Raw genomic sequence first — 21,441 nt, 5'->3', positions numbered from 1 at the left:
TGCTTGATATCATATGTTGTCTGACATTCTAGATGTATTAGTTTCATCTGACATACATCATTACATATTTGGTTTTTACTTATATATTTATAGGACTGATATTGAATATATATACAATTTTCTGTATACTTAGATGCAAATATATAATTTATTGAGTGCTTACTATATGCCAGTCACTGTGCTAAGCACATGCATTATTTCATTTCATCTTAAAACAGCCATGTGAGATAGGCACTGGTTAGAAACTGGGTCTTAATAAAGTTAAGAAATCTTCCTAATACCTCCCAGTAGCTACTTGGGGCTAAACCAGGATTCATATCAAAACTGGTCTGATTTTAAAGCCTGGGTTTTAACCACTTTGCTGTATTTATAAGAACTCTTTAACCCATTTTGCGAGTTTTTAATATATATGTATATCCATATGATGTGTATTATAAGGACGTAAAAAATAAATTTCTCCCTTACACTGAGATACTTTATTTTTAATATTGTAACTAAATATTAATTTGCTTTTTTTATAGTATTGACTAAAGAAAAATGAAAAAAACCTAAGACATGTAAAGTAATGGATCTAATAGGAAATTTCTGTAGGTTCTAGTTTAAATTATTTCAGCAAGTATGTATTGTCTATCCACTCTGTGTTCTCTCATGGGGATAGGGCAGGTATGATAACTGAAGCTCATTTGGAGTAACGGGAGATGCACGCAGGATGGTTTAATTCTGTGTGTACCTAAAAGTACCGAAATAGGTGATATGAGTATTGTGAGAAGAGCATAGTCAGAGTATAGGAAGGAAGTGGCTGAAATCAATGTGAATGGAAGTAGTGAGAAGAAGTTTGACCAAGACTCCACGACATGTAGAATTTAAAAGCGAGAGATCCAGCGTAATAGGACTTTTGTTACTTTGTCTGACGTGTAGGTTCCAAATACAAAGCCAAGTGGAATTTTTTGATTGCTCATACTGTGGCTTCCCTTTATTAGAATGGATAATAAAGAGTTGACTGTATTTTTGTATAATACTTGAAATCAGAAAGCAAGTTTTTTCGGTTATGTTTTTATGACTTATTTTTAAAAGAGTTTTGCTAAATCATAAGCTGCTACAGATACTCAATTCTATGTGTAGTTTTTCCCTTTTTCCCTTCATGTAATAGTTTGTGATTTACGTAAAACTAGCAGAAAATTGTGGGCCAAAAGCTTCTCTAAAAACAAGGCAAAAACTTGACATTGCTTATATTGTTAACTGAAAAATTTATGTATATTTTACTGCCTGCTTTACCTTTCTGATTCAGGTGAAGTATTTGATTACTTAGTTGCCCATGGAAGAATGAAAGAAAAAGAGGCCCGTGCAAAATTTAGGCAGGTATGGAAAGTAGTTTTTAACTTTGTTTTGGTAATGTTTTTAGTAATATACAATGGACAGTATCACAAATTGGACTTCAGAGTACATGGTATTTTAAAAAGAAAAATTCCTGCTTTCTTATACTTTTTAAGAATGGGAAACTGTAAAAGAAATTTGTTCTTCCTGAATTTAAATTTAAGAGAGTTGCATATGGTTATTTTTAGAAGATCATAAATAGTGAAATGTTTATAGGTGAGTGTCATTAATTCATTGATAGTTTTGGAAATATAGATGAAGAAAGAAAAGAAATACTTAATCCGTTACCCAATAATTATTATCAGGTATTATTAGCTTTATGTATTTCATATATATGCATAGTGCTTAAAGACATTACTGTATTTTCCTTTGTCATTAAAGATGTCTTGGTATTAGAACTCATACCTTTTAGATTTAAAGACTGTGGTCAGTTTTATTTAGTCAAGTGGGCAAAAAACCTTAATAGATGTAGCGGAAGACTATGGCAAGATGTGCGTATTTCCAGTTCAAATGGAACATGGCTTGTTATAGAAATTATAAAATAAGGAAAAATAATTTAAGTTCATCTAGGATTTTACTTCTAATTTTTAGGAATGAAGTAATTAACATACATTATAAGTTACCATAGAAATGACAAATAATGAATTGTAAATTATTCATAAAATTTATTGGAAGTAAAATTTCAGGAGGCAACTTTCTGTAGCCCAAACTTTACCTTAGAGAATTTTAAATATTTCATTTAAGCTTTGCGCAGTGGCAGTATTGTAGCCAATGAGGTTTATCTGAGGCACGGTTATTGCTCATTGAAAATATTTCATTTAAAAATAGCTCATAGTACTGGGGCACCTGGGTAGCTCAGTCGTTAAGTGTCTGCCTTCGGCTCAGGTCAGGATCCCAGGGTCCTAGGATTGAGCCCCACATCGGGCTCCCTGCTCAGCGGGAAGCCTGCTTCTCCCTCTCCCACTCTCCCTATTTGTGCTCCCTGTCTCGCTGTGTCTCTCTCTGGCAAATAAATAATAAAATCTTAAAAAAAAAAAAAAAAGCTCAGTACTTCTGTAAACGAGGGTACTGATTCTCTAGTTAAAGGAGTCCTGTGATCAATCAGTTGGGGAAACACTGAATATGGTTATAGGGTCTTCCTCTAAGAGATGTTACATATATGTCAACATATAAACAATTAGAAAAAGTTGAAAGTTCTGGAGGAGAGGGAAGAAAAAACCTGTTTCACCTTTTTTTGACATAGTATTCTCCAAATTGATCCCAAAGTGAGTTTGTTTGATGAAACGCTATTGTTGATATCTCACAGAGTTATTACTTTTTGGAACATAATTTGTGAGATGTTGTGTACCAAAGATAGGCATACCCCTTTGATTCAGGATAGATTCCTAGAAATGTCATCCTAAAATATCTGAAATCTAAAGACAACCAGTAAGGAGGACGGAATGTTGAAGACCTGCGTGGGGTTCAGCCACTTCCTGTTCAGTCCCCTCCGGTCCCAGGATGGAGGCTCACCTTGACTGAAGTCCTGGTCATCACCTTCAATGTCATCGTTCTCTTAGTATCAGTCACGCAATCGTAGTTAGGAGCCGACCAGCATGAAAATTACACTTGACGTTGAATATTTCCCCTGGAATCTGCTACTACCCTACTTCTTTTTAGTCACCCGGCTGTATTTATTTACTGAAATCATACCGTGTGGAGAAAACTGTGCTGGGTGCTCTGGAATTAGAGGAGTGACCATGCCTGCTGTTAGAGTGAAATTGCCCATCTTTCCTGATGGCTGGAACACAGATGTTTTCGTAAAGACCCAAATAATTACAAATTGGCTCTTTTTTAAAATGAAGTTTGAATTATTCTTTGAAATACTCTTCATGTTGCAGAGGTTGATGTCAAATGCTATTTAAAATGTCATATAATAGGAAATATTTTCCTTATTTGTTAAATATTAAATGTATTTACTCTCTGTATGTCTTCCTTTGGAATTAAAAAGATAACTAACTCATCTTTTTAAAAACCAGGGATGCAGACATACACAACTTAGTAGTCATTTGACAAAAGGTTATATTTATTCTTAAATTTGCTTTTGAGGTACCTAGTTTTCTTTATAATGTAATGAAGATGATAAATGTACACGTTTGCTTTTTTTGCTCTGTATCATGAATTATTTTTTTTAAATATTACCAGTGTAGGAGTGTACTGTGTTATCAAGTGTATACACATATATGTCCTTGCCTCTACTGCTGGTCCAGCCAGAGACAATTCAAGAGCACGTCGGTACCCATGGACCATGCCGTGCCACTGCATTCCTGATGTTTGAAGGACCTGAAAGAAAATTACAGTATTGATTCAACTCTTCCAATTCAAGGCTACTACTTAAGGCTTGGGAATTCCTGACTCAATTATAAATTAATTGCAAAGCAACCCACCATTTGCACCTCATGGCAGAACACTGCCAGGTCTGAATTTAGGGTCAGTGCAGGGTTGATTGTAAATCATGTTTTCAAGACCCATAGAGGAACAGTCATAAGGAAGTTCCTACAGCCTACTTAATGAGGTACAGAATGTTTTGGAATGGGAGGATCTGGCCATAGAACAATACAATGAGGTTTAGGCTTGTGCGTGGGGACTCTAGCAGTGAATCAGAAGGCAGAAATTGTACCCCGTGGGATAAGTTTAGTAACATTATAAGCCACCACATTTAACTGATAGAAGTCAGAGGTCATAGAGTTTGGGGAGAATGAAATGCTTGATACAGAGCATTCTCTTAATTATCTTTCTGTTCTTAAGGTTTTAACACTCAGGAGATTTTTATCCCAGAAAAGCCTGTAGAACTGCTTTCATGGAGGCCATTCTGTCTAGTGTTGAAATGCATGTTTGTTAACCAAGCCGTGTATCTATACCATGCTTCACTGTTACCAAGACAAAGTGACTCGAAAACCAGTCTTACTAAAAATAGCCTTGTAGGGTATTCACTAAGCTGCGTTACATTTACATGTAAGTGTGTATATCTCTTGGCAAGTAAATGTGTTTTAATGGAAACTGGATATTAGATTTTAAAGCATATTGCTTAAGGAGACTAATACAAATATTTGTTATAAGATTCTGCTGTTTGGGGGGATTTACACTTCAGATTGATCATAATCATTCACAACTGCTCTGCTTAAGGACATCTAGTGGTTCTATAGTACCTGCTTGGTTTGGAACTCAGAGACGTTTCCCAACCTGTCAACGTTTACTCCCACTACTACCATTTTCCCACCTGCTTTTCAAATACATCGTGTAGCCTCGCCCTCAGTGCATTTCACCACCTCACCCCTGCCTCGCTGTCTCCAGGTGGCCGCATCTTCAGATGCTGCTGTCATTCAGGATGGCTTAGATCAAATATCCTGTACTCCAGACAGCATTTCTAACAGAAATTGTTCTTTATTTGATGTGATTCCCCTCACTTCTTTGTGCCTCTGCTTCTGTCATTCTGCCTTGTACGGTGGTTGCTCATATACATGTTCTGTACATGTTTTCTCCTGATCAGACTTTCAGCTCCCAAGGGCAGGGTCTGTGTAGTGTTCATTTTGTGTTCCCCTGGCAACCAGCACGTTTTCTTGCACATAGCAGGTACTCAATAAACTGACTTTTGAATCAAAATGAACTCAGCTGAATTACATATTATTCATTGTGTGTAGATTTTGTTTCAAATTCATGTTTCTGTCTGAACCATTTTAATATACGTTAGAACAGTGTACTGAGCGGTCTACTTTGAAGGTTTTTTTAAACCCATGTTTTTATCAGCATGGTCATACTTCACATCATCTTTAGACTTTAAAAAATCTCACTTCTATCTCCATTTGTAAATGCCTAACCAGTACTCAGCATTCATATTATGTTTCCATTTAACTGAATCCACAGGATCGAATGTTCTGCTGTGCATTAAAATGGCCGTCCTCCTGTAGATCAGCTGTAACTACGTGTACAAAATAGTTCTTACCTTGATTGCTATCTGATTTCCATTTCTCTATTTTATGTAGTAAACAGCTATCAAAGAAGTCTTTATAAGCGATTTATCACTTGTATCTTCGGCTCCTACTGTTGGTTTCCATCTTGTTCAGTCATTGTGTACGAAGAGCCCTATGTAACAATTAAAAATTCCAGTTGCATACAAAATCTAGTTAAGGGTACAATACTTTGCTTGACTGACCTAGTAAGAGGCTTAAGATTAAATTTCATTTCCTCCCTTTTTTTTTTTTTTTGATAATTGGGTTTCATCTTAAGGCTGAACGATTTTCCCATTTCTTTATATATGAACAAATATAGGACAATGCCACATACCCCACTGATAAGTTCTTAGTAAATTGGCCTCACTTTAAAAACGGGCCTTGGACACATTTGATTATAATTCCTAAAATAGACAGGTTCACCTGTTCCAAAGCTCTTATCCCAACATTGGGATAAACCACTGATCAGAACTGCAAACTGTATATACTTGATTATGTCTGTGAGCAGAAAAATGTAACAGCCCCAGAAATCTTCATAGACAAAGAAATATTTTAACAAGAGAATGCTGCTTATCTACACTGTCCACATTTAAAAGTGAACTTTTCCTCATTTTAACTTTATTCAGAACTGAAGGAACAGGGAGATTATTTAATACTACTTTGAAATCTAAGTTGGTAATTTATCTCATTTGGAGGTTGTCATAGGGGGAAAATTGCAGTGTTTCTACCATAAAATAATTATGCGTCTTTTATCCAAATATTTATTTTAGATTGTGTCTGCTGTACAGTATTGCCATCAAAAGTGCATTGTTCACCGTGATCTTAAGGTAAGCCACTGATTTTATAACAAGAGGTCTTAATCACGAACAGATGTTTTGTAATATCAGAGCCATCTCTGTGGTTGCTGAGTTGTGCCAGGTGCTCCAAGGAAAGAGTTTTTACTTAATCCTCATAGCAACATCATGAAAAGCGATATTCTCACTGAGAAAATGAAGAAAATAGGAATGAGAGGTTATCTCACATTGAAGCTAGATGATTTGATTCACTATCAATAAGCTTGTTTTAATAGGTAAATGCACAACTTTGTCCCCAAGTAAAAATGCCCAAGATCCGTTGAGTCAGAAGCAAGGTGGGGACGCAGGACCAGGTGTGTCTGTGGCAAGTCTGCCCGGGTCCGTCCTCCATACTAGAGCTCAGAGAAACGGGAAGTCTCTCACATGTTTTTGCGAACATCAAATGCGTGTGATGAGTATAAACTAGGATACTTTGGAATAAGACATTGAGACAGTCAAGAAAGGTTTGTGGCAGTGAGCATGGGAGCACAGGTATCTCTTTAAGGGCCTCTTTCATTTCCTCAGGATACACACCCAGAAGAAGGATTGCTGGATTAGGTAGCAGTTCTCCTTTTCGTTTTTTGAGGAACCTCCATCGTCTTTCCCATAATGGCTGTGCCAGTTTACATTCCCACCAGCTGTACCGGGGTGCCCATTTGTTTTGCCGACTTGTTCTCTTTTGTAGTTTTGATGGTAGTCATCCTTATCGGTGGAAAGTGTTACCTGATTGTGGTTGTGATTTACGGTTCCCTGATGGTCAGTGACGCTGAGCGTACCTATCATGTACCTATTGAGTCATGGACCTATTGGCCATGTGTATGTCTTTGGAAAAATGTCTGTTTAGGGACTTTTGCTCATTTTTTAATTTATGGTGTTTGGGTGGTTTGTTTTGTTGGTTGTTTTTGTTTTTGTTTTTTTGGGTTTTTTTTGCTACTGAGTTGTATGATTTCCTTCTATATTTTGGATATTAATCCTTTATTAGTTGTAGAGTTTGCAAATATTTCTCCCAGTCCATAGGTTACCTTCTTGTTGATGCTTTCCTTTGCTATGCTAAAGCCTTTTACTTTAAATGAAGTCTCATTTATTTTTGCTTTGGCTACCTGAGCCTTTGTGTCATATTTGAAAATTAATAATACTGCTTTGACTACTGGGAAATTTGCATAAAAGAATAGATTTATCTATGAGGATGTGATCTCATCACACATACAAAAATAACCAAGTGAGGAGGTGATAAGTTAATTAGCTTGGCTTTGTAATCATTTCACTACATATATAAAATCATTGTATTGTTGTACACCTTAAGTTTATATACCATTTTCATTTAAAAATATTAAATAGGAGCGCCTGGGTGGCTCATTCGGTTGAGCATCCGACTCTTGATTTTGGCTCAAGTAATGGTCTTGGGGATGTGAGATCCAGCCCCACGTGGGGCTTCCTGCTCAGCGGGGAGTCTGCTTGATGATTCTGTCTTCCTCTCCCTTTCCCCCTTCCCCTGCTTGCACATTCTCTCTCACTATCTCTCCCTCAATAAATTAATAAATTTTAAAAAGAGATGGTATGGGGTACCTGGGTGGCTCAGTGGGTTAAAGCCTCTGCCTTCGGCTCAGGTCATGATCCCAGGGTCCTCTGATCGAGTCCCACATCAGGCTCTCTGCTCCTCAGGGAGCTCTCTCTCTGCCTGCCTCTCTGCCTGCTTGTACTCTCTGTCTCTCAAATAAATAAATAAATAAATAGAAATAAATAAATAAAAAGAGATGGTATGGCCAAATAGGTATGTTTTGTTTTTTTTCTTTTATGAAAGTAGAAAGTCCTGGAACTAAAATATTTGTCTTTTTTTTTTTTCCTTTTTCTCTCTTCCTCCAAAGTTAACTTTCATCATTCCTTACATAGGAACCTATTTTTCTTTTTTTACTTTTCTCCCCATGACCTCTGTCAGTTACTCTTATCCCAACAGTTACTCTAGCACTGGTCTGCATTATACTAAGAAATACTGTCTTAAGGCGTGCCTGGGTGGCTCAGTTGGCTAAGCGTCTGACTCTTGATCTCTCAGGGTCATGAGTTCAAGGCCTAGGGGGCTCCACACTGGCCATGGAGCCTACTTTAGAAAAAAATATTGTCTTAAGCACATGTCAGAAGTCTAAATTCTCTACTTCCGTTCCATTTTTCTGAGCTTGCAGATTTTCTACTGCTCTAAGATTTTCTGTTTCTTAGTTTCCACTAACTGTTTTAAGGAGAAATCACTTCCACAGACAAAGAGAAAGTAGAGGACTGTTCCCCTGGCTGGATGTTTGACACCCAGCCTATCATCTAATTTCTTATATGAACAGAAATCTGGAAAAAAAAAAAAATCATGTTCAGCACCCTGAGGTTACCTCCAGTCTGGGGCATGGGGTTTCCCCTCCACTCCTGGAGCGGACCTCAGAGTCCCTTGAACTCTGCCCTGGGGAGGCAGCCAGCCAGACCTCTTCCCAGAGACTAGGAAAGTCCAGCTTGCTCACACAAGGTCTCAGAAATTTACAGTGACCAGACCCTTACATCAGAACATCAAAATAACCTGGTTTTGTCACCCAGCCCATAAATGTTAGGATTTAAGATAAATCTTCCAAATGTATGTGCTGTGACAATATATTAATGTCATAAACATCACCTCGTTATTATCACATATTTTGGGTATTAGATGTACGTCCATTTTTTTAATTTAATTTAATTTACTTTAATTTTATGTGTGTGTGTATTCCAGAGTTCATTGTTTATGCACCACACCCAGTGTTCCATGCAATAGTGCCCTCCTTAACACCCACCACCAGACTCACCCAACCCCCCACCCTCCTGTCCTCCAAAACTCTCAGTTTGTTTCTCAGAGTCCACAGTCTCTCATGGTTTGTCTTCCCTCCAATTTCCCCCAGTTCACTTTTCCTTTCCTTCTCCTAATCTCCTCCATGTTATTCCTTATGCTCCAAAGTAAGTGAAACCATATGATACTTGACTCTCTCTGCTTGACTTATTTCACTCAGCATAATCTCCTCCAGTCCCGTCCATGTTGATACAAAACTTTATGGTCAAATAATCTTCGACAAAGCAGGAAAAAATATACAGTGGAAAAAAGACAGTCTCTACCTCTGTTTTTCAAAACAGATATCCCAAGCTAGCATACCTTAGAGGGAAAGGAGGGCAAGGGAGGGAAGAGCTGTGTGGTGGGCAGAGTGCCTGCTCTCTAGCGATACACAGAGCTCTCGTTTTTCTGCTTTCTGTAACCCCATAAAACACATCGACAAAATATATATATAATTTTCTTAATCCATCCGTTATAAAAGAGTTTCAAGCAAAACATGACCAAAAAAGCCTTTATTGAGTTACTTATATTTACAAAAGCCTCATTTAAAACTTTTTTTTTTTATTTTAATGATTCTGATTTAGGATTTTGGAAAACCAGCATCTGAAAGTACATGGGTAGAAATCACTGCTTTCTACCAAAATATACCTGCAGAAGAACATCTAGTTTTAGAACAACAAAAGGAAATTTAAAACAAACAAGGTCTAGTGAAGGCACTACTGTATTGTTTTATTTTACTGAAAGAACAGAAGTCTGCTGAGGAGGCATTCTGTAAGAGAGGACAAAGGATTGAATTCAGTAGTCACAGGACCCCTGGCTGGCAGTTATTTTAGATATACTCTTGAGCTCAGCTCAAGATGCTCTATTAAAATAGAAAACTTTTGAGTAAACTTGTTCATTTAAGCCCAAGAAGGGTTTATGTTATGTCAACTTATATTTTTTTTAATAGGTCATATTAAGGTACAGTCCCAGGATGCTTCTTAGCATGAAGGAAAAAAATGGGTTTAAAATAATCGTGGAAGAAAAACTGTTTTCAGTAACTTTTCTCAAGCAATTGCAGACACACCTGTAAATGAGAGCTTTCCTTTTCTAATGCTAACATTTCGTCTTCTGTGAACATGATTCTGAACAGTTATGCATCAAGCACCATGCTGGGCTTCTAAATTTGATATTACGCTCAAAAATGAGAAAGAAGAGGGGCCCCTGCGTGGCTCAGTCTGGTGAGCTTCGAACTCTTGATTTCGGCTCAGGTCATGATCTTGGGGTCCTGAGATTGAACCCTCCGTGGGGTTCCATGTTGGGCTCCCCTACGCCCCGGGTCGCACATGCATGCTTGCTCTCTCTCTCGGGAAAAAAAAAGAGAGAGAGAGAAGCAAGAAATATATGTTGAGATCTGAAATAGTTGTAATAAATTTTTTGTTTTATGTCGACATTTACATTATCCTTTTTATTATTTTCCTCTTAGGCTGAAAACCTTCTCCTTGATGCTGATATGAATATTAAAATTGCTGACTTTGGTTTTAGTAATGAATTTACAGTCGGGAACAAATTGGACACATTTTGTGGAAGCCCGCCCTATGCTGCCCCTGAGCTTTTCCAAGGAAAGAAGTACGATGGGCCTGAGGTGGACGTGTGGAGCCTCGGTGTCATTCTCTATACGCTAGTCAGTGGCTCCTTGCCCTTTGATGGCCAGAATTTGAAGGTATCCGTGAAGTCCGCTGCTGGTGTTTTATATCCAAGCATGATAATTTCAGAAGTCAATTCTGAGTGCTTCCTTTGCCTTTTCAAGGAACTGCGGGAGCGAGTCCTGCGAGGGAAGTACCGTATTCCCTTCTACATGTCCACTGACTGTGAAAATCTTCTGAAGAAATTATTGGTGCTGAATCCAATAAAGAGAGGCAGCTTAGAAGTAAGTAATGTTTTGTACTCCAGATTTAAACCTTAACAATTAAAATATTCTAAGAACTGAAGAGCATTTTAAATCAAATTTTTCCCTTGGTTGTTTGGTTTGGGAAGTTGACGAGTCGTGTAATTTGTTTAGAGCTAGGGAAGGTGACATGATTCTTTCACTACTCAAAAGTTGTTACAGTTAGTTTCTTTAAAGACGGTTATTCCTTCTTTGCCCTGCAATGAAGTATTAAATTAAAACAACATAAAGATAAGAATAAGATTGACTTTTCATTAGAGGAGGAGGAAAACCCGACCTTTGTCAGAAATTGCTTGCTCCAATACAGGAACCTTGGGTGTAGGTGTATAGGTATTTCGAAGATAAAAAAAAAGATAACGGAAGTTCTAATCCAGTGAATATTTCATGACCGTGTCTGAAATTAGAAGCTGATTAAAAATTTTAAAGAAACCTCTCAATACCAGTACAGAAAATTTACAGTTTAAGTAGAACATACTGGAAATGGGAATTTCCTTTCTTAATGCACTGTTCTGTTGCCTACCTACGTTCCACATGTGAGGTTATTTATCATGGATGCTATTATGCTATTCTAAATGTACCAAGTACGTTATAGCCAAATAACACCAAAGTGTCTAAACTTTTTTCCTTCCGACACTACAATTAAACAACTTATTTTCTATGTATTTCACCCAGCTGTTTCTAAGGCTGTTTTAACCAATACTAAGGTTTAACTTTAGAGATCCAGTATATACGGTTCACTAGCATTTGGGGTTTGGTTTTTGTTTTTTTTCTTTCCTTCATTTATTTGCCTTAATAGATAGAGTAGAAAATTCAGAGAATTAACCCCATTTAAACTGTACTTTTTAGTGTAGCGATGGGGCTTTCTGGCACAGACTCCATGCTGGGTAGAAGGCAGCCTTATAGTGAGCCATCCCTGTGGACAGAGCTCTTGGGTTCATTTGGGCTTTGTAATGTTATTTCCACAAATATATTCCACTAAAAGATATAATATGTTTTGGTGGAAGTTAAGGGATGGTGACTTCTATTGGGAAATTATTTTAAATGCTTTATGTTAGTGAATTACATATCAGATACTTTTTACTCACTTATTTGTTTAAATGCAATTAGTTCATTCCCATAATTTTGTGGGTTTTTTTTTCCTTTGGGGGTAAAAGGATATGTTAGTAATGTTTTCATAGCGAGGCCTGTGAAATAGAGAAGGCTTCTTTCGTGTTACTGCTTCTCTAAACTTGTTTTTGACCTTTATTCATAGGAAGTTATGTGAAACAGTGAAAAAGTTAAAATCGTTGACTCTTGTATCAATTCTAAAATTTTATGGCAATAGGGTCACCTGACTAGCTCAGTTGGAGGAGTATGGGACTCTTGATCTTGGGATCCAGAGTTCAAGCCCCAGGGGCGCCTGGGTGGCTCAGTGGTTTAAGTCTCTGCCTTCGGCTCAGGTCATGATCTCATGGTCCTGGGATCGAGCCCCGCATCGGGCTCTCTGCTCAGTGGGGAGCCTGTTTCTCCCTCTCTCTCTGCCTGCCTCTCTGCCTACTTGTGACCCCTCTCTCTGTCAAATAAATAAATAAAGTTTTATGGCAACATAAGTCTTTCTTAATCCTGCTTTATGGCCCACTTTTATCATAGGACCCTAGTTTATCTGAATATTATTTAATAAAATGTCCATAGTTGAGGCATCAGCACAGCTAATGAGAAGAACAAAAAGAATATACAAAAATTATTATTATAGATGTTACAAATCTCTTAGTATGTCTAACCATGTAGTCACTTAAAGATGATTAATTTACAGTAGCCACATATTTAAGTCTTTCATCCTTAGCGTTAAAATGCAGAGGATTAAAGTATCAGAATGCTGGGTTGTTTAAAAGCCAAATTATTATATTAAAACATTTGATCATCAGAATCTCAGCTTGATGTATTTGAGTATAGTCTAGAACCTTCTGTTCCAGCTTATCAAAAATAAGTTTTCCAGCCACAGAACCGTGAGTCTGCAGTGGAAATATTATCATAATATTGCAGATACCACTGTACAAAGGCCGGTCTGCTTCACAGTTCCCAGAAATAACTTTCCAGAGAAACCTGACACTGTTTTAAAAAAAAGGGAAGAAAAATTTCTTACACCAAACCTTGAGAAACTCCCCTTGAAATAGCAATGATGTCAAAAATTATTTTAGTCTTCTTTTATTTTTCATACCAATTTTAGTAGCAGCTGTACAGCAAGAAAAATCCCTAAGCTCTAAAAAATAGCTATTTTCAAAACACCAGTCTTGAGCGTGTAAACGTAAATTTTTGTGCAGTAGTAATGTTTCATGTCAAGTTGCGTTCTTTTTTTTCTTTTAACTCCAAAGTTTTGGGTTATGTGCTTTCTGCTTTATCATAAATATGATCTCCTTACGTGCTGGCAGCCGTGTTGTTCCCTTTGGCTTATATACCCCTGCTTGCTGCACCTTCGAGTTGTTTCCATTGTTTTTTACTAAAAATAATGTGATACACTTTTTTCCCCTTTGGGACATATGCTTAGATACATTCTCTAGAGTGTCATTAGTGCGCCAAAGAGTATAAACAGTTTGATAGGGCTTCTGCACTCATTGCTAAAAACTGTGTGACCTAAGACATTTGAAGGTATCTGTTCTCCACACTTGATTCACTATTCGATATAATAATTTCTGGTATTTGATGCTTGTATGGTAGTTATATAGTTTGTCATAATTGCTTTAATTTGTATATATTTCACCAGAGATAATGCCTAATATTTTTAATGACCAGGTTAACTTCCCTTCTTTGCATATAAGCTCTGTGTCTCTGAACTGCTTGTCTAATGGAGTCTGATTAGTCAGCCTTCGAGATCTGTATCAGCTTTGTACATTTAACATGAAATATCTCCTCTGTTAATTCTTCTATTTTTTTAAAATGGAACTTTATGTATTTTTTGGGTGTTAACTTGAGTATCAAGAGTCACTGATGAGAGCAAACACTAGTCTTTCTTCATTATATAATTTGTTAATATTGAAATTCAACTTAAAGAATCTTATGCGACTATTTATTATCTTACTAAACTTCTCATTTAACTCAAATATCCTCCTGTTGCTTCTTAAATACGACTACATCCTTTATCAAGGTCTTTCTTTTTTTTTTAATATATTTTTAAAAATATTTATTTATTTGACAGACAGAGATTACAAGTAGGCAGAGAGGCAGGCAGAGAGAGAGAGGAAGAAGCAGGCTCCCCGCAGAGCAGAGAGCCCGATGCGGGGCTCGATCCCAGAACCCTGGGATCATGACCTGAGCCGAAGGCAGAGGCTTTAACCCACTGAGCCACCCAGGCGCCCCAATTAAGATCTTTCTTAAAACCTTCTATGTTAAGTAATTTATTTATCCCCCATGAAAATAAAATGAATGAAATTAGTTTCACACTCTACGTGCTTGACCTATTGCCATCTCTAGAACTGAGCAGTTGCATACATTTTTTTCATTTTGTACGTGTGAACGCTGGCAGAGCTTGTTCATTGCACTAATAATGGGAGGGATAGAATCACACATGATTTTTAAAAGATTTGTGTTTTATGTTATATGCTAATTTTTTTCCTATTTTTTGGAATATTGGTGTGTTTTTTATTAGAAAAAAAAACTGACAATTTTTTTTCTGCTATCCCTTCTATGTACGTCTTCTCTAATTTTTCCAGCCCTTAACCAGAGTCAACTGTGTTACCTTTCAAAATAATGCAAAATTTGAGTCTAAGGCAGAGCTCCTCCTTATTGCCCTTTCTCTCTATCTGTGTCCTCCTCACAAAAGCATTTATTTGTGCTTTAACACCTTTTCAGCTGCCTCTAAGATGATCTTAAAAACTCTTGCTTGTGTCTGTCCAATACAAGAGACAATAAAGCAAATAATAATCTTTTTTTAACGCAAGATTCCTAGGTACAGATTACAAAGCTTATGATGAAAACTGTTTTAGAAAAATTATTTCCATCTGCCTGTCCTAAAGTCCACAAATTTTTAATGTGCCCCTAAGGTTTAGGGTGTTTATTTCCATTGTTAATTTATTTCTTCATAATTCATCTGAATCAGTTATTTTGATAGAAATTCTCAGCAAGTAGTCCTCTATGTTCATTGGCAGGGGTGGCTAGAGTAAACTCTCTCTTGTTCAGTTTGGAATCTTGTATGACCTCTTGTTTCTCATTTTGAGATTTCTCGGGGGCACCTGGCTGGCTCAGTCAGTGGAGGATATGACTCTTCATCTCGGGGTTGTGAGTTCAAGCCCCATATTGGGCGTAGAGATTACTTAAAAAAAGAAGAGAGTAATCTCAAATGAAATCTAGAATGGGTTAGTTTATTCAGCTGGTCTAGTGCACTTTGCTGGCCTGGTGATCAGTACCCTGCCTGAAACCACACAGCAAGGTTTTCATGAATACCCTCCCCCCACCCCCCGGCGCCCTGTCACGAAGCGCCTCCATTTCTGGGGGCGTTTTGGCCTTGGCGTCAGTGCAAACTATGGTTCCCACGGAAGAATTTTGTATGGGCGTGAGGTTCATACAACTAAGGCTTCTTCTCCATGGGTCTCCTCTCGCATACATCCATATTTTGTTGCTCTCTGTACCTTACCCCCGGAAAAGACCTTCACATTTGGAATTAATAAACTGAATGTCCTTGCATGTTCTTTTTTTTTTTTTTAAGATTTTATTCATTTGACAGATTGAGATCACAAGTAGGCAGAGAGGTAGGCAGAGAGAGAAGAGGAAGCAGGCTTCCTGCTGAGCAGAGAGCCTGATGTGGGACTTGATCCCAGGACCCTGAGATCACGACCTGAGCTGAAGGCAGAGGCTTAATCCACTCAGCCACCCAGGTGCCCCTTGCATGTTCTTTTAAGCAGATTTCCTTCCCACCTTTTTCTTGCTTTGAAATCCAACTATTTCTGTGAGACAGACTCTTCTAAATGGACTCCTGGCAATCCCTAGTGACGACAGCAAGAAGAGAGAACAGCAAAACCATGTCCCTTCTGTCCTCCCTGCCCTGTTGTTCTTTCCTTATTGCTGCTGGGATTTTCCCGCTTTCCCTGGATCTGCCTTGCCTTGGATCTAACTTTGCAAGGGGGTGAGCGGGGTCAGTTTCCTCAGGTTGTTTTTCTCACGGTACAATTTCTAAAATGCTGCATATCATCCTTATTAGTAAAAAAGAACATTTCTCTGTCGCCTGTCAGATCACGTTTAAATGCACCACCTGCAGAGACCGTGTCTCCCACTCTTTCACTGCTTTGGTTCTGAGTCAGAGCTGCCTCGCTGTGTCCTCCTTACATGCCTCTGCCTCAACTCTCCCACCGATCCAGATACGACTGGTATCCCCAGAGTCACTTCAGATTCTCCCTCCTTATTATTCCTTTCCTGGAAATCCCAGCCCACGCTGCAAGTTGCCCTTTTGTTCTTCAGTATTATCCACTGCTAACAGCACCGTTTTGAATAGTTAATGCTGTTGTGTGTTCAGATTATGTCAGCTCTCATGAGTAAATCTTTTTTGCCCGAATAAAAGACAAGTTGTGTAAGGGTTTGGTCCGCATACATATTTTTCCTTGACGTGGACGGATACATAATGGTTGTGAAACGAACACCAAATAACCAGTTTAATTGAGAAACGTCAGAAAATTTGGATTATCTTCATTTTGCTTTTAATTGCTTATCATCCAGCTATCAAATCTCTTATTGCTCTTGTATTTCTTAACTTAAATCATGGATCCCCTCTTTCTTCTATCAGCCATCTGAGGTAAAATCCTAAGAACCTTCTTGGATTCCAGCCTTTCTTTCCCTCATTCCCAGAACAGATTCTGTCCTTGGGTGCTTCAGATTATACCTCTAGGTTTTCCGTCTTCCATTTCCCATGCCCAGTGCAGCCCATGGGTGTCTGTCTCCCAGACATTCTAGGGGCATCCTTAGCCATCTTCACTGCCAAGCCCCTCTCAATATTTCCCTGTACCCAGGGCTTCCGTAGCAGCCTTATTTTAAAATACTGCCCCGTTCAAAAGCAACAACAAGCATGTGTGCTGGGAAAGATAGCACAAGGGACAATCTTTATCCTCAAGGACTCGGACTTCAGTGTGGAAGATACACATGTTCCGTCTCAGTATCTCCTGCAGAAAAGCTCCCTTTTCTGTACCGTCCCACCTCCTCTCTGCGGACACCTTTATCTCTCAGCCTTTGTACATAAATCTGCCATTTTAGACAAAGGCACCCTTCAACCCCCAGTCCTCGTCCAGTATCCCTTCTTGTTCCTCCCTTACTGGCCTTTTTTTTTTTTAAAGATTTTTTTCAATTTATTTGTCTGAGAGACAGAGAATACAAGCAAGGGGAGGGGCAGAGGGAGAAGCAGGCCCCCCGCCAAGCAGGGAACCCAGTGTGGGGTTCAATCCCAGGACCCCAAAGTCCTGACCTGAGCCAAAGCAGGCGCCCAGCCGACTAAGCCACCCCGGCGCCCCGCCGGCCTGACTGTTAATGAAGCATCTCCGCTCCGAGTGCGCAGCTCCTCGCCTGTGCGTTGTCTCCCCGCGCTGCCTTCTGGCTCCCAGCCCTGCTGCTCCACTGGAACCACCGCCAGAGAAGACTCCTTAGTGGTCACCTTGTTAGACAGGACGCCACTGTGTCCTCTTCCAAAAACTCCCGCCTTGCCTCCCAGGTCCAGTGCAGATTTTCCACCTCCATTTACTTTGTGGGTTACTTTCCTCTTTAACCCTCATGCCGGTGTCCCACAGGGCTCTGCCTTGGCCCCTCTTCTCCTCATTCCCAGTCTGGTCAGGATTCCTGGAAAATCCCACCCGCTCCACAGCTTCTGTCCTCATGTGTTGGCCGTTCCTGAATCTCCATCTCCAGCCGGGTTTCCGGTGAGCGTCCCTGGAGCGCACAGAGCGTGTCTGCGTGGGTCACCCGTAGCACTGCACACTCGGCTGCTCCGAACCTCAGCTCCAGAAGTCCCCATCCACCCAGCCCCTCCCTTCCCGGGTTGGCTTTCTCAGTAAACAAACAAATTGGGAGAAATGAGAACAGATTGGGCTTCACCAGAGGTGGGGGGTGGCGGGTGGGTGAAATAAGTAAAAGTGGTCTGAAGGTACAAATTTCCAGTTATGAGTTACAGGGATTAATGTACAACATGGTGACTCTGGCTCATTATACTGTATTTTATATTTGAGAGTTGATGAGAGAGTAGATCTTTTTTGTTGTTATTATTATTAACATATGATGTATTATTTGTTTCATGGCTACAGGTCATCATCAGTCTTACACAGTACACGGCCCTCGCCATAGCACATACCCTCCGCAGTGTCCATCATCCAGCCTCCCCATCCCTCCCACGCCCATCCCCTCCAGCAACCTTCAGTTTGTTTCCTGAGCTTAAGAGTCTCTTACAGTTTGTCTCCCTCTCTGGTTTCGGGTTTCGTCTTGTTTCATTTTTCCCTCTCTTCCCCTTAGCATCCTCTGCCTAGTTTCTCAAATTGCACGTAACAGTGAGATCATATGAAAACTGTCTTTCTCTGATTGACTTATTTAAGAGATTAGATCTTGAAAGTTCTCATCACGAGGAAAAAAATTGTAACTGAAGTGATGGATGTTAACTGTGGTGATCATTTCATAATATTTGTATATATATGTTTATATATCAAATTATTATGTCATATATCTTAGACTAATACAAAGTTTATGTCATTCAGATCTCAATAAAAATAGGGGGGAAAGGAAGAAAGTTAGTGGTGGTCTGTTATGTACAAATTTGCATTGAAATGTGTATCATGGAACCTAAACCTTTGGAAAATTCCTCCCATCCAGAACAACAGCATTCTTACAGATTCCAGTTCTTAGAGGCCTGCCTGCTCTGGAGTTCTGTCTTCTAGTGAATGATTTTAGCTAAATATTATTAAATGAGGGGAAGGTATCTGGGCAAACAACCCCAGAAGGGTCTCTATATGGAATTTTATTTTTCTGATTAGTAGAATACTGACAGGTAAAGTTTAGAGATGGAGAATATACTTTGCAGGACCTGAACAAAAAATATTAATGTATCAACGCCTAAAACATTCCTGAATGAAAACCTAGAATTCAATAGTCATAAAATGTTAAAAATTTTTCTAAATTAATACAGAATAATTTCCCCAGAATTACTCCCCACTAGTTGCCTTTTTGTGTGTGTAGTAAAAAACCCACACGAATGTGTACTCTTTACACTTTTAAGAGTGCATTACAATATTGTCACTTCTGTGTCCATTGTTGGACAACGGATCTCTGAAACTTGTTCCCCTCGCATGAGTGAGACTCTGTACCATGGAGCAGCTAGCTCCCTGTTGCTCCCTCTCCCAGCCCCTGGCAAATACCATTCTACTGCCCGTTTCTAGGAGTTTGATTACTTTAGATACCCTCATATAATGATTATCTGTCCTTTTTTTTTTTAAGGATTTATTTATTTATTTGACAGAGAGAGAGAGAGAGAGCACAAGCAGGCAGAGCGGCAGGCAGAGAGAGAGAAGAGGAAGCAGACTCCCCGCTGAGCAGAGAGCCCGATGCGGGGCTCGATCCCAGGACCCTGGGATCACAACCCGAGCCGAAGGCAGAGGCTCAAACCATTGAGCCACCCAGGCGCCCCGATTATCTGTCTTTTTGTGGCCAGCATATTTCACCAAGAAATGGCCACAAGTTTCATCCACGATACAGCATGTGGATTGCATTCTTTTTAAGGCTGACTAACATTCCGTCATGGGTGGCTGCATTTTCTTTGTGCAGTCATCCATCGGACATTTAAGTTGTCCCACATCTTGGCTGTTGTGGGTAATGGTGCAGTGAACATGGCTGTGCAAATACCCTTCAGGATCCTGTCTCAGTTCTTTTGGATATATACACAGAGACGGAATTACTCGCTCATGTCTATAGTTCTGTTCAATGTTTTGAGGAACCCCCATACTGTTTACAGGAGCAGTGACATCATTCGAGCCACCCCAGCAGTGCACAAGGGGTCCAGGTTCTCCACGTGCTCACCCATGCTGATTATTTTCATCTTTTTCGATAGTAGCCATCCTAACAGACAGGACATGTGATACCTCATCGTGGTTTTTATTTCCCTGATGATTAGTGATGTTAGCATCTTTTCATGTGCTTTTTGGCCCTTGATGTGTATTCTTTTGGAGAAATATCTGTTTAAGTCCTTTGCCCTTTTTTTTTTAATCAGGCAGTTTTGTTGTTCCTGAGTTGTAGGATTTTCCGTACATACATATTATTAACCCCTTATTAGATATATGGTTGTGAATATTTTCCCATTCCTTCGGATGCCTCCACCAGGTTGCTTTTTAACAACCTGGGACGGACTCTCGTTTCACAACCTCACTTAAATGTGACTCTTTTAATTCACACCTGTCCCGGTCTTCATCCTGATTCTCACTCATCCCCAACTCTAAGCTTCCATTTTGACCATCCTCCCCGTCCGTCTTCTCTGAGCTGTCTTTACTGACTAACCCTCACTTCTTCCATGCCCCATGATCTCTGCTTTCCTAATGTTTTAACAAATGGTGATTTTAAAATACAGGTGTTTGTGTATTTGGTAAAAGACCAGCAAAAAGGAACAGTCTCATCTAATTGTAATATATGAAGGAGAGGTTGAAATCAATAGGTCCTTAGGTTAAATGAGAAGATACTCCTTTGCAAGGAAGTGGGCAGCAAGTTATTTGAATGGATACATTTGATGAGTGTGCAGGATGATAGTTGTACTTGTTGTAAGATATGTAAGGGTGTCCCAAAGTCCTAGTCCTCTTTTTGGCCTGCTAATCAACTAGGAAAATAACTTAGAAGATATCATGGTTCTCATTGAGCAAAGCAATTAATTGCACATTTACTAAAATAGAGCTAAAGTCAATGGTGGAATGTTCTGATTGGCCAAACATAATGTAAAGTTTATTTCCTAGCAAATAATGAAAGATCGGTGGATGAATGTTGGTCACGAGGAAGAAGAGCTAAAGCCATATACTGAGCCTGAACCAGATTTCAATGACATGAAAAGAATAGGTAAGTATTTAAACACTGTGAGATGTGCTGGCCCTGCGCTAGAAGAGACCAGTCGTCTACCAAAATAGTGTTTTTAAAATATAAATAGGAAACCATTTTTATTTGAAAAATACTTGCATTGTCATCTTTTCTTTCCATCAACATACAGCGAACATTACAGGCTTCAAGTTTGTCTGCTTTTATGTTATAATCCAATTCAGTTGTTGGCAGCAGTGATGTAAAAATTAAAATAATGTGGATGAACCTGGATGTTCTCTTTCAGCCATTCCTAACAGGAGGAATGACTGTTTAAGTATCAGCCCGGATCAGACTGTTAAGTAGCCGCAAAACATAGCACGCATCTTAGCGGAAGGTGTGGAGGCACCGGAACTGAAAGGGTGAGCCCGGCGGCTCTACTCTCCCTCTCCGTTTCCAGTGTCTCGGCAGGGCGCTTCCTCCCACGCCCAGCCGGGCACT

The 21,441-nt window shown here is 39.2% G+C and overlaps 1 protein-coding gene and 1 non-coding gene across 4 annotated transcripts in view; both read left to right on the top strand.

Moving 5' to 3' along the window:
• Window positions 1-21,441, top strand: part of MARK1 (microtubule affinity regulating kinase 1) — a 115,669-nt gene that overhangs the window by 68,506 nt on the left and 25,722 nt on the right. For all 3 annotated transcript variants that reach the window (XM_045982878.1, XM_045982877.1, XM_045982876.1), the window contains exons 6-10: window positions 1,289-1,359; window positions 6,134-6,190; window positions 10,495-10,731; window positions 10,819-10,938; window positions 20,886-20,985. In XM_045982878.1, the coding sequence (XP_045838834.1) occupies window positions 1,289-1,359; window positions 6,134-6,190; window positions 10,495-10,731; window positions 10,819-10,938; window positions 20,886-20,985 (585 nt within the window). The remainder of the gene's footprint in view (window positions 1-1,288; window positions 1,360-6,133; window positions 6,191-10,494; window positions 10,732-10,818; window positions 10,939-20,885; window positions 20,986-21,441) is intronic.
• On the top strand, window positions 2,117-2,263 carry LOC123928503. The gene has a single exon (XR_006815723.1). It is a non-coding gene; the product is annotated as a U4 spliceosomal RNA (small nuclear RNA).

The sequence above is a fragment of the Meles meles genome, chromosome 17, assembly GCF_922984935.1.
Source record: "Meles meles chromosome 17, mMelMel3.1 paternal haplotype, whole genome shotgun sequence".
NCBI classification, from domain to species: domain Eukaryota; kingdom Metazoa; phylum Chordata; class Mammalia; order Carnivora; family Mustelidae; genus Meles; species Meles meles.
The sequence above is the reverse complement of the archived record's forward strand: the minus strand, read 5'-3'. Positions and strand labels throughout refer to the sequence as shown.